At 38.0% G+C, this 15,552-nt stretch overlaps 1 protein-coding gene across 2 annotated transcripts in view; it reads right to left on the bottom strand.

Annotated features, from left to right (window-relative positions):
• The window catches only part of SLC39A9 (solute carrier family 39 member 9), a 67,075-nt gene extending 54,442 nt beyond the window's left edge, over positions 1–12,633 (bottom strand). Inside the window, exons 1-2 of one of the 2 annotated variants that reach the window (XM_053697986.1) lie at positions 12,513–12,633; positions 11,903–12,025 (exon numbers count right to left, since the gene is read on the bottom strand). In XM_053697986.1, the coding sequence (XP_053553961.1) occupies positions 11,903–11,998 (96 nt within the window). In that variant the 5' untranslated portion in view covers positions 11,999–12,025; positions 12,513–12,633. Of the gene's footprint in view, positions 1–11,240; positions 11,527–11,902; positions 12,026–12,512 lie in introns of those variants that run through there. The other variant, XM_053697987.1, reaches the window with a different exon arrangement.
• Positions 12,634–15,552: the final 2,919 nt, after the last annotated feature.

The following is a 15,552-nucleotide window of genomic DNA, read 5'->3' on the forward strand; positions in this document are numbered from 1 at the left end:
ACAAACTTTACTTCTAAAAGTGTTTAAACGTGAACTGCAACAAAAAGCTCAAAACCAGCTTAGCACACAGGTGAGAAATGGCTTAGCAGCCAAAGGGTTAAAAGAGGCATTCATGCAAGGAAGGAAAGCATAAATTCTGTCACTATCTAAATCCCTGGCAAGACCTCACCTTGAGTGTGGAATGCAGTTCTGGGGACCAGTCTCAAAAAAATTGCAGATTTAGAAAAAGTTCAGAGAAGGGCCACAAAGCTAATAAGGGAAATTGGAATTTAAAGATATAGTAAACACCAAAAAATGTTATTGTTTAAAAAGATAGATTATCCTTTTATTTACCCTTCCCCAGTTTTGCATAACCAACACTGTTATATTAATGTACTTTTTACCTCTGTGATTACCTTAGATCTAAGCCCCTGCAGACTGCCTCCTTATCTCAGATCAGTGCCGACTCTTAAATAACTCCAGCCACATGCATGAGCACAATGCTATCTACGAACTAACACCCTCAAGCTGTGAAAAACTGTCAAATGCATTCAGATAAGAGGCGCCCTTCAAGAGCTTAGAAATTAGCATTTGAGTCTACCTATGATTAGCTTTCAACTAAGAATACCAAGAGAACAAAGCAAATTTGATGGTAAAAGTAAATTAGAAAGTTGTTTAAAATTACATGTCCTATCTGTATCATGGAAGTGTAATTTGGACTTCACTATCCCTTTAAAGTGAATGTCAATTTTGATGCTGAAGAGCCCAGTTTTCAAAAATTCGATTAAAAACAGGGGCACTTTAATTCATCAAAATTTACATTTCACTCCTGTTGTGGAAAAAAAACAAAACAAAAAAAACATAATTTATGTAAGAACTTACCTGATAAATTCATTTCTTTCATATTAACAAGAGTCCATGAGCTAGTGACGTATGGGATATACATTCCTACCAGGAGGGGCAAAGTTTCCCAAACCTTAAAATGCCTATAAATACACCCCTCACCACACCCACAAATCAGTTTAACGAATAGCCAAGAAGTGGGGTGATAAGAAAAAAAGTGCGAAGCATATAAAATAAGGAATTGGAATAATTGTGCTTTATACAAAAAAATCATAACCACCACAAAAAAGGGTGGGCCTCATGGACTCTTGTTAATATGAAAGAAATGAATTTATCAGGTAAGTTCTTACATAAATTATGTTTTCTTTCATGTAATTAACAAGAGTCCATGAGCTAGTGACGTATGGGATAATGACTACCCAAGATGTGGATCTTTCCACACAAGAGTCACTAGAGAGGGAGGGATAAAATAAAGACAGCCAATTCCTGCTGAAAATAATCCACACCCAAAATAAAGTTTAACAAAAAACATAAGCAGAAGATTCAAACTGAAACCGCTGCCTGAAGAACTTTTCTACCAAAAACTGCTTCAGAAGAAGAAAATACATCAAAATGGTAGAATTTAGTAAAAGTATGCAAAGAGGACCAAGTTGCTGCTTTGCAGATCTGGTCAACCGAAGCTTCATTCCTAAACGCCCAGGAAGTAGATACTGACCTAGTAGAATGAGCTGTAATTCTCTGAGGCGGAATTTTACCCGACTCAACATAGGCAAGATGAATTAAAGATTTCAACCAAGATGCCAAAGAAATGGCAGAAGCTTTCTGGCCTTTCCTAGAACCGGAAAAGATAACAAATAGACTAGAAGTCTTACGGAAAGATTTCGTAGCTTCAACATAATATTTCAAAGCTCTAACAACATCCAAAGAATGCAACGATTTCTCCTTAGAATTCTTAGGATTAGGACATAATGAAGGAACCACAATTTCTCTACTAATGTTGTTGGAATTCACAACTTTAGGTAAAAATTCAAAAGAAGTTCGCAACACCGCCTTATCCTGATGAAAAATCAGAAAAGGAGACTCACAAGAAAGAGCAGATAATTCAGAAACTCTTCTAGCAGAAGAGATGGCCAAAAGGAACAAAACTTTCCAAGAAAGTAATTTAATGTCCAATGAATGCATAGGTTCAAACGGAGGAGCTTGAAGAGCTCCCAGAACCAAATTCAAACTCCAAGGAGGAGAAATTGACTTAATGACAGGTTTTATACGAACCAAAGCTTGTACAAAACAATGAATATCAGGAAGAATAGCAATCTTTCTGTGAAAAAGAACAGAAAGAGCGGAGATTTGTCCTTTCAAAGAACTTGCGGACAAACCCTTATCTAAACCATCCTGAAGAAACTGTAAAATTCTCGGTATTCTAAAAGAATGCCAAGAAAAATGATGAGAAAGACACCAAGAAATATAAGTCTTCCAGACTCTATAATATATCTCTCGAGATACAGATTTACGAGCCTGTAACATAGTATTAATCACGGAGTCAGAGAAACCTCTTTGACCAAGAATCAAGCGTTCAATCTCCATACCTTTAAATTTAAGGATTTCAGATCCGGATGGAAAAAAGGACCTTGTGACAGAAGGTCTGGTCTTAACGGAAGAGTCCATGGTTGGCAAGATGCCATCCGGACAAGATCCGCATACCAAAACCTGTGAGGCCATGCCGGAGCTATTAGCAGAACAAACGAGCATTCCCTCAGAATCTTGGAGATTACTCTTGGAAGAAGAACTAGAGGCGGAAAGATATAGGCAGGATGATACTTCCAAGGAAGTGATAATGCATCCACTGCCTCCGCCTGAGGATCCCGGGATCTGGACAGATACCTGGGAAGTTTCTTGTTTAGATGAGAGGCCATCAGATCTATCTCTGGGAGCCCCCACATTTGAACAATCTGAAGAAATACCTCTGGGTGAAGAGACCATTCGCCCGGATGCAACGTTTGGCGACTGAGATAATCCGCTTCCCAATTGTCTACACCTGGGATATGAACCGCAGAGATTAGACAGGAGCTGGATTCCGCCCAAACCAAAATTCGAGATACTTCTTTCATAGCCAGAGGACTGTGAGTCCCTCCTTGATGATTGATGTATGCCACAGTTGTGACATTGTCTGTCTGAAAACAAATGAACGATTCTCTCTTCAGAAGAGGCCAAAACTGAAGAGCTCTGAAAACTGCACGGAGTTCCAAGATATTGATCGGTAATCTCACCTCCTGAGATTCCCAAACTCCTTGTGCCGTCAGAGATCCCCACACAGCTCCCCAACCTGTGAGACTTGCATCTGTTGAAATTACAGTCCAGGTCGGAAGAACAAAAGAAGCCCCCTGAATTAAACGAAGGTGATCTGTCCACCACGTTAGAGAGTGTCGAACAATCGGTTTTAAAGATATTAATTGATATATCTTCGTGTAATCCCTGCACCATTGGTTCAGCATACAGAGCTGAAGAGGTCGCATGTGAAAATGAGCAAAGGGGATCGCGTCCGATGCAGCAGTCATAAGACCTAGAATTTCCATGCATAAGGCTACCGAAGGGAATGATTGCGACTGAAGGTTTCGACAAGCTGTAATCAATTTTAGACGTCTCTTGTCTGTTAAAGACAGAGTCATGGACACTGAATCTATCTGGAAACCCAGAAAGGTTACCCTTGTTTGAGGAATCAAAGAACTTTTTGGTAAATTGATCCTCCAACCATGATCTTGAAGAAACAACACAAGTCGATTCGTATGAGACTCTGCTAAATGTAAAGACTGAGCAAATACCAAGATATCGTCCAAATAAGGAAATACCACAATACCCTGTTCTCTGATTACAGACAGAAGGGCACCGAGAATCTTTGTGAAAATTCTTGGAGCTGTAGCAAGGCCAAACGGTAGAGCCACAAATTGGTAATGCTTGTCTAGAAAAGAGAATCTCAGGAACTGATAATGATCTGGATGAATCGGAATATGCAGATATGCATCCTGTAAATCTATTGTGGACATATAATTCCCTTGCTGAACAAAAGGCAATATAGTCCTTACAGTTACCATCTTGAACGTTGGTATCCTTACATAACGATTCAATAATTTTAGATCCAGAACTGGTCTGAAGGAATTCTCCTTCTTTGGTACAATGAAGAGATTTGAATAAAACCCCATCCCCTGTTCCGGAACTGGAACTGGCATAATTACTCCAGCCAACTCTAGATCTGAAACACAATTCAGAAATGCTTGAGCTTTCACTGGATTTACTGGGACATGGGAAAGAAAAAATCTCTTTGCAGGAGGTCTCATCTTGAAACCAATTCTGTACCCTTCTGAAACAATGTTCTGAATCCAAAGATTGTGAACAGAATTGATCCAAATTTCTTTGAAAAAACGTAACCTGCCCCCTACCAGCTGAACTGGAATGAGGGCCGTACCTTCATGTGAACTTAGAAGCAGGCTTTGCCTTTCTAGCAGGCTTGGATTTATTCCAGACTGGAGATGGTTTCCAAACTGAAACTGCTCCTGAGGACGAAGGATCAGGCTTTTGTTCTTTGTTGAAACGAAAGGAACGAAAACGATTGTTAGCCCTGTTTTTACCTTTAGACTTTTTATCCTGTGGTAAAAAAGTTCCTTTCCCACCAGTAACAGTTGAAATAATAGAATCCAACTGAGAACCAAATAATTTGTTTCCCTGGAAAGAAATGGAAAGTAGAGTTGATTTAGAAGCCATATCAGCATTCCAGGTCTTAAGCCATAAAGCTCTTCTGGCTAAGATAGCCAGAGACATAAACCTAACATCAACTCTAATAATATCAAAAATGGCATCACAGATGAAATTATTAGCATGCTGGAGAAGAATAATAATATCATGAGAATCACGATTTGTTACTTGTTGCGCTAGAGTTTCCAACCAAAAAGTTGAAGCTGCAGCAACATCAGCCAATGATATAGCAGGTCTAAGAAGATTACCTGAACATAGATAAGCTTTTCTTAGAAAAGATTCAATTTTTCTATCTAAAGGATCCTTAAACGAGGTACCATCTGACGTAGGAATGGTAGTACGTTTAGCAAGGGTAGAAATAGCCCCATCAACTTTAGGGATTTTGTCCCAAAATTCTAACCTGTCAGGCGGAACAGGATATAATTGCTTAAAACGTTTAGAAGGAGTAAATGAATTACCCAATTTATCCCATTCCTTGGAAATTACTGCAGAAATAGCATTAGGAACAGGAAAGACTTCTGGAATAACCGCAGGAGCTTTAAAAACCTTATCCAAACGTATAGAATTAGTATCAAGAGGACTAGAATCCTCTATTTCTAAAGCAATTAGTACTTCTTTAAGTAAAGAGCGAATAAATTCCATCTTAAATAAATATGAAGATTTATCAGCATCAATCTCTGAGATAGAATCCTCTGAACCAGAAGAGTCCAAAGAATCAGAATGATGGTGTTCATTTAAAAATTCATCTGTAGAGAGAGAAGATTTAAAAGACTTTTTACGTTTACTAGAAGGAGAAATAACAGACAAAGCCTTCTTTATGGATTCAGAAACAAAATCTCTTATGTTATCAGGAACATTCTGCACCTTAGATGTTGAGGGAACTGCAACAGGCAATGGTACATCACTAAAGGAAATATTATCTGCTTTAACAAGTTTGTCATGACAATTATTAAAAACAACAGCTGGAGGAATAGCTACCAAAAGTTTACAGCAGATACACTTAGCTTTGGTAGATCCAGCAGGCAGTGGTTTTCCTGTAGTATCTTCTGGCTCAGATGCAACGTGAGACATCTTGCAATATGTAAGAGAAAAAACAACATATAAAGCAAAATAGATCAAATTCCTTATAAGACAGTTTCAGGAATGGGAAAAAATGCCAAACATCAAGCTTCTAGCAACCAGAAGCAAATGAAAAATGAGACTGAAATAATGTGGAGACAAAAGCGACGCCCATATTTTTTAGCGCCAAATAAGACGCCCACATTATTTGGCGCCTAAATGCTTTTGGCGCCAAAAATGACGCCACATCCGGAACGCCGACATTTTTGGCGCAAAATAACGTCAAAAAATGACGCAACTTCCGGCGACACGTATGACGCCGGAAACGGAAAAGAATTTTTGCGCCAAAAAAGTCCGCGCCAAGAATGACGCAATAAAATGAAGCATTTTCAGCCCCCGCGAGCCTAACAGCCCACAGGGAAAAAAGTCAAATTTTTGAGGTAAGAAAAAATATGATAATTCAATGCATAATCCCAAATATGAAACTGACTGTCTGGAAATAAGGAAAGTTGAACATTCTGAGTCAAGGCAAATAAATGTTTGAATACATATATTTAGAACTTTATAAATAAAGTGCCCAACCATAGCTTAGAGTGTCACAGAAAATAAGACTTACTTACCCCAGGACACTCATCTACATGTTTGTAGAAAGCCAAACCAGTACTGAAACGAGAATCAGTAGAGGAAATGGTAAATATAAGAGTATATCGTCGATCTGAAAAGGGAGGTAAGAGATGAATCTCTACGACCGATAACAGAGAACCTTATGAAATAGACCCCGTAGAAGGAGATCACTGCATTCAATAGGCAATACTCTCTTCACATCCCTCTGACATTCACTGCACGCTGAGAGGAAAACCGGGCTCCAACTTGCTGCGGAGCGCATATCAACGTAGAATCTAGCACAAACTTACTTCACCACCTCCCTTGGAGGCAAAGTTTGTAAAACTGATTTGTGGGTGTGGTGAGGGGTGTATTTATAGGCATTTTAAGGTTTGGGAAACTTTGCCCCTCCTGGTAGGAATGTATATCCCATACGTCACTAGCTCATGGACTCTTGTTAATTACATGAAAGAAAACAAAACAAAAAAACAACAACTTACCTTTTAATCTTGACAGCAGCTCCAGCTTCCTCCGGTCGTTGCAAGCCATTTGTGACGTCAGAAATTATGGATAGTTCCATCCTTCAATTACGGCTTCCCCCCGGGGGAATCAGTGTCTGATTCAACGCTGTGATTGGAGGAAGCCGGATTCCTCATTTTAGACTCAGGAAAAGGCTTTGTGACGGGTGGAGGAAGCTGGACCGGCTGTCAAGATTAAAAGGTAAGTTTTTTTTCTCACAACAGGAGTGAAATGTAAATTTTGATGAATTGAAGTGCCCCTGTGTTTAATGGAATTTTTAAAAACCGGGCACTTTAGCATCAAAATTGACATTCACTTTAAGCTATGAGGAGAGGTTAGCCAAATTGGGTGCGTTTTCTCTAGAAAATAGGCACTTGAGAGGTGACATGATTACTTTAAATACAATTTTCAAGGCCTATATACAGAGATAGCAGAAGTTCTGTTTATTCTAAGAAACAGGTTTATAATAAAGGTCACAATTTAAGGCTGGAGGAAAGGAGATTTAATCTCCAGCAATGTAAATGTTTTTTCACGGTATGTGAAATCAAATTGTGTAACTCATTACCCTAAGGAGGTAGTAAATACACCTTAGATACATTTAAAAATGGTTTAGATACATTTGACCTAGAAACACAATTCAGGGATATGATTGCTTGTGTTCAATGGGTTACATTTTTTTAAATGGACTTCTGTCTTTTTTCAATCTCATCTACTATGTTGATATAAATAATCGGACCCCTTTCAAATTATATATCAAATAATTTTTTTTTTAGTTGCCAGATGCCCCAAAATTGGGACCAATGCTATGAGGTATTTGACGTAGTTATTATTAGTCAGCTCTGAGCTGGCAAGCTTTCAATACCTCTTGTTTGAAAAAGTAGCAGTGCTTTAGATACAGTGCCTCAATACCATGTACTGTAGGGGGAGAGAGGCTACAAGACTTCCATAAGCATATGTTTCTATTAGGTGATCACATCATTTGATAGCCATCGGAGTATGAACCCCTCAATTCAAAGAGGGGATCCTCTTCTCTGAAAAAAAGGGGCAATGACATTTTACTACATATATTGGGGATGCTAAGGTCACTTTTAGAGCTTGCGGCATCCTAAGTCATTTTGTAGATCACCAGATACCAAAAGGGCCATTAGACCACTCTACTGAAAGACGTAATCCCCTCTTTCATATGAAAGTATTTTGTTTGGACTGGAGTATGCTATCTTCAGGGTAAAGAAGCTCCTATGGAGCCACTATTTTGCCATAGAAAACATTAAGTAGGTAATTGTCATTTTAACAACAATACCTATAACAGACGCATATGTGAAGTACCTCACTTAAAAAGAGGAAATACCCGTTCTACAAAATAAGGATTCATGCTCCTCTGTATTTTATGGTAGGTCATAGGGGCTGTCAAACTGTAGTTTACCTGAAGCCTTGGGTTTAAGTAAAAATGTTAAGAACAAATTCCTATTGCAGACTGTAGTAAATACAAATATTTTCTAAAAAGCTTTAGCCCTATATCTTAAGATACTTAAAGAGGCAGTCTACAATAGAATGTGTATTGTTTTAAAAGATAGATAATTCCTTTATTACCCACTCCCCAGTTTTGTACAACCAACACAGTTATATTAACATACTTTTTACTTCTGTGATTACCCTGTACCTAAGCATCTTCTGACAGACCCCTGGTCACATTACTTTATTTATTATCTACTGACTTGCATTTTGTGTTGTGCCAACTCTTAAATAACTCCACAGGGTGAACACAATGTTATCTATATAGAACACATGAACTAGCAGTTCCCTGTTGTGAAAAGCAAAAAAAAAAAAAAAAAACGTGATAAGAGGCTGTCTGTAGTGGCTTAGAAAGGCAGAAATTTAGAGGTTTAAATGTTATAAAGTATATTAATATAACAATGTTTGTTGTGCAAAGCTGGGGAATGGGTAGTAAAGGCGTTATCTATCTTTTTTAAACAATAACAATTTTAGTGTAGACTCCGTCTTTAATAAGGAATTACATAAACCTTAAACAATAACAGCCCCTGCCTAGATTATATTTCAAACTCATAAGAATTAACCAATCATATATTGTTAATTTAAGAAGTCACAAGCCCGTAATATACAAGATAATTACAAATATATATTTTTTATATCTAGCTAATAAAGTAAAACAGAGGGATGGTATAGCTAAAACAACATGTGCAAACATCAGATTGCTTGATCGTCACAGGACATATATTAAATAATATTCAGAGAGAGAGGGAACAATAAGTCTGTTAAAAAAACTACTTATCTTCTGCATAAATCATATCCCAAAATTAATGGGGAACAGGACTCCATGGCCCCAGTATAGCAACTAATGAAAAAGGAAATGTGGTACTTCTAAGAGGCAGCCTTAGCCTTGCTCTTATAGTCCCAGGAAGAGAGCTCTCACAATCACTAATGGATTCTGTCTCAGGGAGCTATAATCAAGGCCCAAGGCTTTAAACACAAAGACCCATAAAGGTGAGTAGTAGAAACTATGGTTCATAAATGCTAAAAGAACAAATGACAGTGTTCTCCCAAAGACCTATTTCATGGGTGCACTGGCCAGCTGACTTTACTGACCACCCTGCTAAAATTTAAGTCAATGTTTGTTGCACAAGTTATAATAAAATAGAAGTACATTAAGCTATCCAAAGCACAAATGTATTGCATAATTTAAGTAATCTTTATAAATAACAGAAAATTTAATAATATTGAAAAGTATTACTCTGCACACACCCGATTATCGGCAATTAACTTGGCTATACGTGACTGGACAACTAGCTTTAAAACTGAAACAATCTAAAACGTTAATGCAGCAAGATACATAGACCTCCCAAGCTTAAAAGGGACAGTCAACAACAGAATTTTTGTTGTTTTAAAAGATAGATAATCCCTTAAAGTGAATGTAAATTTTGATGCTAAAGTGCCCGGTTTTTAAAAATTCGATTAAAAACAGGGGCCCTTTAATTCATCAAAATTTACATTTCCATCCTGTTGTTGTAAAAAAAAAAACAAAAACAAAAAAAAAAACTTACCTTTTACTCTTGACAGCTGCTCCAGCTTCCTCCTGTCATCGCAAGCCATTTCTGATGTCAGAAATGATGGATGGGTCATCCTCCAATCACGGCTTCCCCCCCCGGGGGAATCAGTGTCTGATTCAATGCCGTGATTGGAGAAAGCCAGATTCCTCATTTTAGACCCAGGAAGAGGCTTTGCGACGGGTGGAGGAAGCTGGAGCTGCTGTCAATTTTAAAAGGTAAGTTTTTTTCACAACAGAAGTGAAATGTAAATTTTTATGAATTAAAGTGCCAGTTTTTAATCTAATTTTTACAAAACGGGCACTTTAGCATCAAAATTTACATTCACTTTAATTAGCCATTCTCTAGTTTTGCATAACTAACACAGTTATAATAATATGTTTTACCTCTGTAATTACCTTGTATCTAAGAATCTACAGACTGCCCCCTTATTTCAGTCCTTTTGACAGACTTGCATTTTAGCCAATCAGTGCTCAATCCTCTGTAAATGCATGTGCAAGAGCTCAATGTTATCTATATGAAACACATGAACTAATGCCCTCTAGTGGTCAAAATGCATTAAGCTTAGAGGTGGCCTTGAAGGTCTAATAAATTAGCATATTAACCTCCTAGGGTTAGCTTGCAGAACAAAGCAAATGGGTGATAAAAGTAAATTGGAAAGTTGTTTAAAATTACATGGCCTATTTGAATCATGAAAGATTTTTTTGGACTTGACTGAACAGAAAAAAATAATCTATATATTGAGTGCACTCCAATAGGAAATTATATCTATATATATATCTCAATTAACACTATATCTACTAAACTGCTTAAAGAAAAAAAAAATGAAGTGGAGGGCTTTTCTTAATTTTTTTCTTTATTCACACACAGGTTACTTGTCTTCACCATGCACCCCTCACAGACATGAAGGGAGGGGTGAGGGGGGAAAACAGGAAACATGCGTGTGTTGTCTGGCAATCTGTGAGGCTACCTACAATGATCGAATTGGCTATAATGCCGGTGGAAGGGCTGCACATCGCTTTACAGATGCAGTCCCTTGTATCTAAATAAGACAAGCACTGACAAGTGGAGCATTTCTTATTTAGGATGTCCAAGGCTCCATGAACTTATTTCAGGCACTAAGGGGCCTGAAAGTTACCATGGCGGGACTTATGTGGCACGTGGGCCGTAGGTTGCCGACCTGTGTTTTAATTCTTAAAAGGAAAGCTAATCAAAAGAACTGCAGAATATATGGATCCTGGAACAGGTGATTCAACATAGGGATAGAATATACATCATTAATCCATTCTGGAAGAACTATAGGATCTGGAAAGGCCACAATATCTGGAGAAATTGGAAACACTGGCCTTTAACATAATCACTTCTAAACACACACAAACTATTTCACCTTAAGCTGGCCCCAACTACAGCAGCATAGTAACTACTCACCATGTTATTGTTTTTCCTCCTATGCCTGCTGCAGCTCTTTTCAAAGATAGTCTCTTATTTTAACCTATTACAAGTGCTGGTTGGAGAAGCTCTGCATCTTTATACTGGAGGTCCCCATCTTGCACCCTGTGACAGAAGTTGTGTGCATTTATATATCAGTTACATTGCTGACTTTCGGCAGCTGTACCTTGCACTTTGAATAACTTGCAAAACAAAAAGCAGGAGGTTTTTTGTTTTTTTACTATTTTGTTATTGAGTTTAAAAATTACACAAATATAAAAAACTAATGAATAATATAGAGCAATGCAGCAACTTCAAAAAAGGTACAGCTCCTGCTCTATATTTTGCACAATACAGCTTGTCAAAAAGGTAATGTCACTGATCTGTAAATACGCACCGCTTAAGGGCAACCATGGGCCTAATTTTAAAATTCCAGTGGCTCCCTGACGCCTAGGTTTGTCACGCCCTGCTTTAAGAGAGAAAAACTATAAAATTGTCCAAGGCAGCTTCATTGTTTAATATGTCAGATAAACGTCACTCATTCATCCTCACCAGTTAAAACATATATGGCATGATCAGTTGTTGCATAATAAAGAGATAAAAGAGAAATTGCAGGTGAATTTTGATGAAGAAATATCCTTGTATGTCATAGGTGAAAATACCTCTGAAAAATTGACAGCAAGCGGAATAATTCCTGCCACGTAACATCCCACCAGCATTGCCAGCGAAAGCAGGCTGATAGAGCTGAAGTCATCCATGGCAGCCCCTGTGACACAGGCTCCTCTCTGCAACAGAGCAAACAGTCAGTCACCTTTAAACAAAGTGTTAACAACAGAAATTCTTTCAAACACCCACTCTTTACATTTAGGGTTACAAGTCCGTTTTTACCATTGCACACAACCAAAATCTTCATGACACTGAAAATACATTTTAATAATTTAAAAATGCACATTAAAACATATTATTTATCTGGAACAATTTGCAGACACTTTAATATCGAAATTTGCAGGAAAATAACATTTACAGGATTAGCATATAGAACGTTGTATATGGGTTTCACGCATTTTGTATTCAAGCATGGGCCGTATCTATGTGTCTTGCTCACTCTTAGATACACAACTCCTGGACGTTTATATCTGACCCAGTTTTGCATAAATACTTTCTCTCTAACTCAAGCTATTATGTCTAACTCTATACGCATCCACCGTTTAACTCTCGCTACTGGCATAAGTGAGTGGTAGCATATAATATAACACCCAGGTAAACACTAACCGTAAGTGTCTAGGTGTCACACACTGGTCCTATATCCGGGTCTGAAACACAACCGCCGTCATCTTCTTTTACCCCAGTACCATGCCTATCACTTCCGGGTCACTCATTAATGACATCAGAATGACGTGACACGAACTCCATATCAGCGAATAAAAACAAAGTTGGGTTATGGTGGCGTGCAATGCTATTTACATTAGTGTTTTAATTACACTCAGTGCACGATATATGATAGCAGGAGCACTCTTCGTGTGCTTCTAATATAAACAATGTAACAACAATGGTGATTTATGGTTATTTGTTGCACTGACTTCAATGCAAGGTTTACACTGCAGACAGAAACTAGTCACTGAAAAAGTGTGTTTGGTTTATGTTAGAGACAGTATACTTAATATTTTCTCCATTTTAATGTGTTCAAAATGACCCATTTGCCTACCGGGTTGTAAGTAACCCTTTTGCTACCGTGAATTTAAGAGAAGAAATTGCCCAAAATAACGGAACATTTTTAGCATTTTTGCTATCACTCCATTTAAATAGAAATAGTCTTTTTTTTACCAGTCAAAACTAAATATTTTTTTTAAGTTGACATCCAAAGGTATTGATCTATGCCCATTCTGGTATATTTCATGCCACCATTTCACTGCCAAATGCAATAAAAAAAAAAATGTTAACTTTTTCACAAACTTTGGGTTTCCTCACTAAAATCATTTACATACTGCTTGTGCAATCATAGCGCAACTTATTGTAAAAGCTCTGGGATTCCCTTTGTTCAGAAAAAGCAGACATATATGGCTCTGCCATTGTTTTTTGGTAATTAGAATGCCGCTAGTTGCAGGTGTGCAGCGCACCACACTTCTAATATTTCCGGCAGTGAAGGGGTTAATCAAGTCACCACCATCTTAGGTACTAGCAGACAATCTGCAATAGGCAGTTTAGCCCCTTCCCACCGTTAGGAAGTTTCATGCCGTTTTATTTACGCTGGGCTTTAGCACCCTAAGGATAGCATGAAATGTCGTAGCTATCCTGAAGCCTCTGCAGCTTTCCAAAAGGGCTGGAGTGTGTGCCTAGCATCATAAGCACTCCCCTGTTACCCAATCCCATCACTGAAACCATGAGATTGCATTAACTATCGCGTGATTTCAATTTTTACTTATTTGCTTACATCGGAACGTCCGGGCAGGAAGGGTTTAGGTTTTTGGTTTTATATATACAGTATATATATATATATATATATATATATATATATATATATATATATATATATATATATATATATATAGTGATGTCGCAGGAGGGTGTTGGTTCCCCTTGTTTTCCCTTGCTGAAATGGATTTAATTGGGCTGTCGTCCATCTTTATGTTTTTAAGGCATTGTACAGAATAAAGAACTATTTTTTACCCATTTTGGAGTGCCAAAGACTTTCTTGTTTCCTCCTATATACAGTATATATATATATATATATATATATATATATATATATATATATATATTGGGGGGTTGTTTGTTTTTCTCCTGCAGTGTAGTGATCTTCCTCTTGTTGTTATTTTTCTGTAGTGTATTGGTCTCTACACCTCCCTCCTCCAGCAATTGTTAGTTAAGGCCCCCAGTTCATCTTTTTTTTTTTGTAGTGTAGCTCCCCATCCCTCCTTCTCCATTTTATTTTCTGCAGTGTAGGCCCCAACCTCCACCACTGGGCTACCCACCTTTCTCCCGCTTTTACTCCCACACCTTTCACCGGCCCCAGCAGATGATCGTTACAGACGGTGGCACACACAGCATCACCGTCTGTAACAATCTGGCATTTGCCTTCATATGGAACTGGAGCTTCCTGCAGCTCCGTTGTATATATAAGTTATACGGTTTGATAACCTTCATTCTGCATGACGTATATATACACGTCATGTTGGGTTAAATAGTTTACAAATAGCTTCTTTACCTTTATTTTCCCATTTGAAATAGCTGTTTTGCCTGTTTCCCCACCTATACTGAACATTTCTAAACTTAAAGGGGCAATCTAGTCAAAATCAAACTTTCATAATTCAGATAGAGCATTCAATTTTAACCTTTTAAAGCCGTTATGCCGTTCCATTCCGTCATAATTAGACTGGGCTTTAAAGCCGTTATGACGGAATGGAACGTCATAACTAACGGCTGTCCTGAAGCCTTCTGTGCTTCAGGGATTTAATCGCGGTCTGGAGGGCGTTCCTAGGATTGTAGGGACGCCCCCCAGATGCGATCCAATAATTGAAATCTCGCGATCGTATGCACGATCGCGTAGTTTCAATTTGTCTACATCGGAACAGTTGTTCCGATGTAGGCACTTTAACCCTGTCACGAAAGGGTTAAACAACTTTCTAATCTACTTTTATCATCAAATTTGCTTTGTTCTCTTGGTATTCTTTGTTTAAAGGCGCTAAACCTAGGTAGGCTCATTATACTAAGGCAGCCTCTTATCTCAGTGCATTTTGACAGCTTTCACAGCTAGACAACACTAGTTCATGTGTGTCATATAGATAACATTGTGCTCACTACCGTGTCAATAGAACTGAGATAAGGGTGCAGTCTGCAGAGGCTTAGATACAAGGTAATCACAGAGGTAAAAAGTATATTAATATAACTGTGTTGGTTATTCAAACTGGAAATGGGTAATAAAGGGATTATCTATCTTTTTAAAGAATACAAATTCTGGAGTGGACTGTCCATTTAAGTTCTGGTTACAAAAAAATATAAACAATAAGGTTTAGATTCTAAATTATTTTCTCAGCCATACAGCATTATTTATTTCACAAATTGGTATGGGGGTTTAGATAAGGGCTACTAACAATACTGCACTGTATGTGTCTCCAGGAACTAAAAAGGGAGACATATTTTGGGTGTAAAATCCCTGTTTTCCCCATAAACTTTCCCAAGCCAGCCAGCTCTGCTCACCTACATGGATACATTATTATTATTATTACGGTTTATTTGTAAAGCACCAACATAGTATGCAGTGTTGTAGTAACATTAACCCCTTAGCTGTCCTGGGCCTCTTTCTGTGGCGATC

The sequence above is a fragment of the Bombina bombina genome, chromosome 1 (genome assembly GCF_027579735.1).
Source record: "Bombina bombina isolate aBomBom1 chromosome 1, aBomBom1.pri, whole genome shotgun sequence".
NCBI classification, from domain to species: domain Eukaryota; kingdom Metazoa; phylum Chordata; class Amphibia; order Anura; family Bombinatoridae; genus Bombina; species Bombina bombina.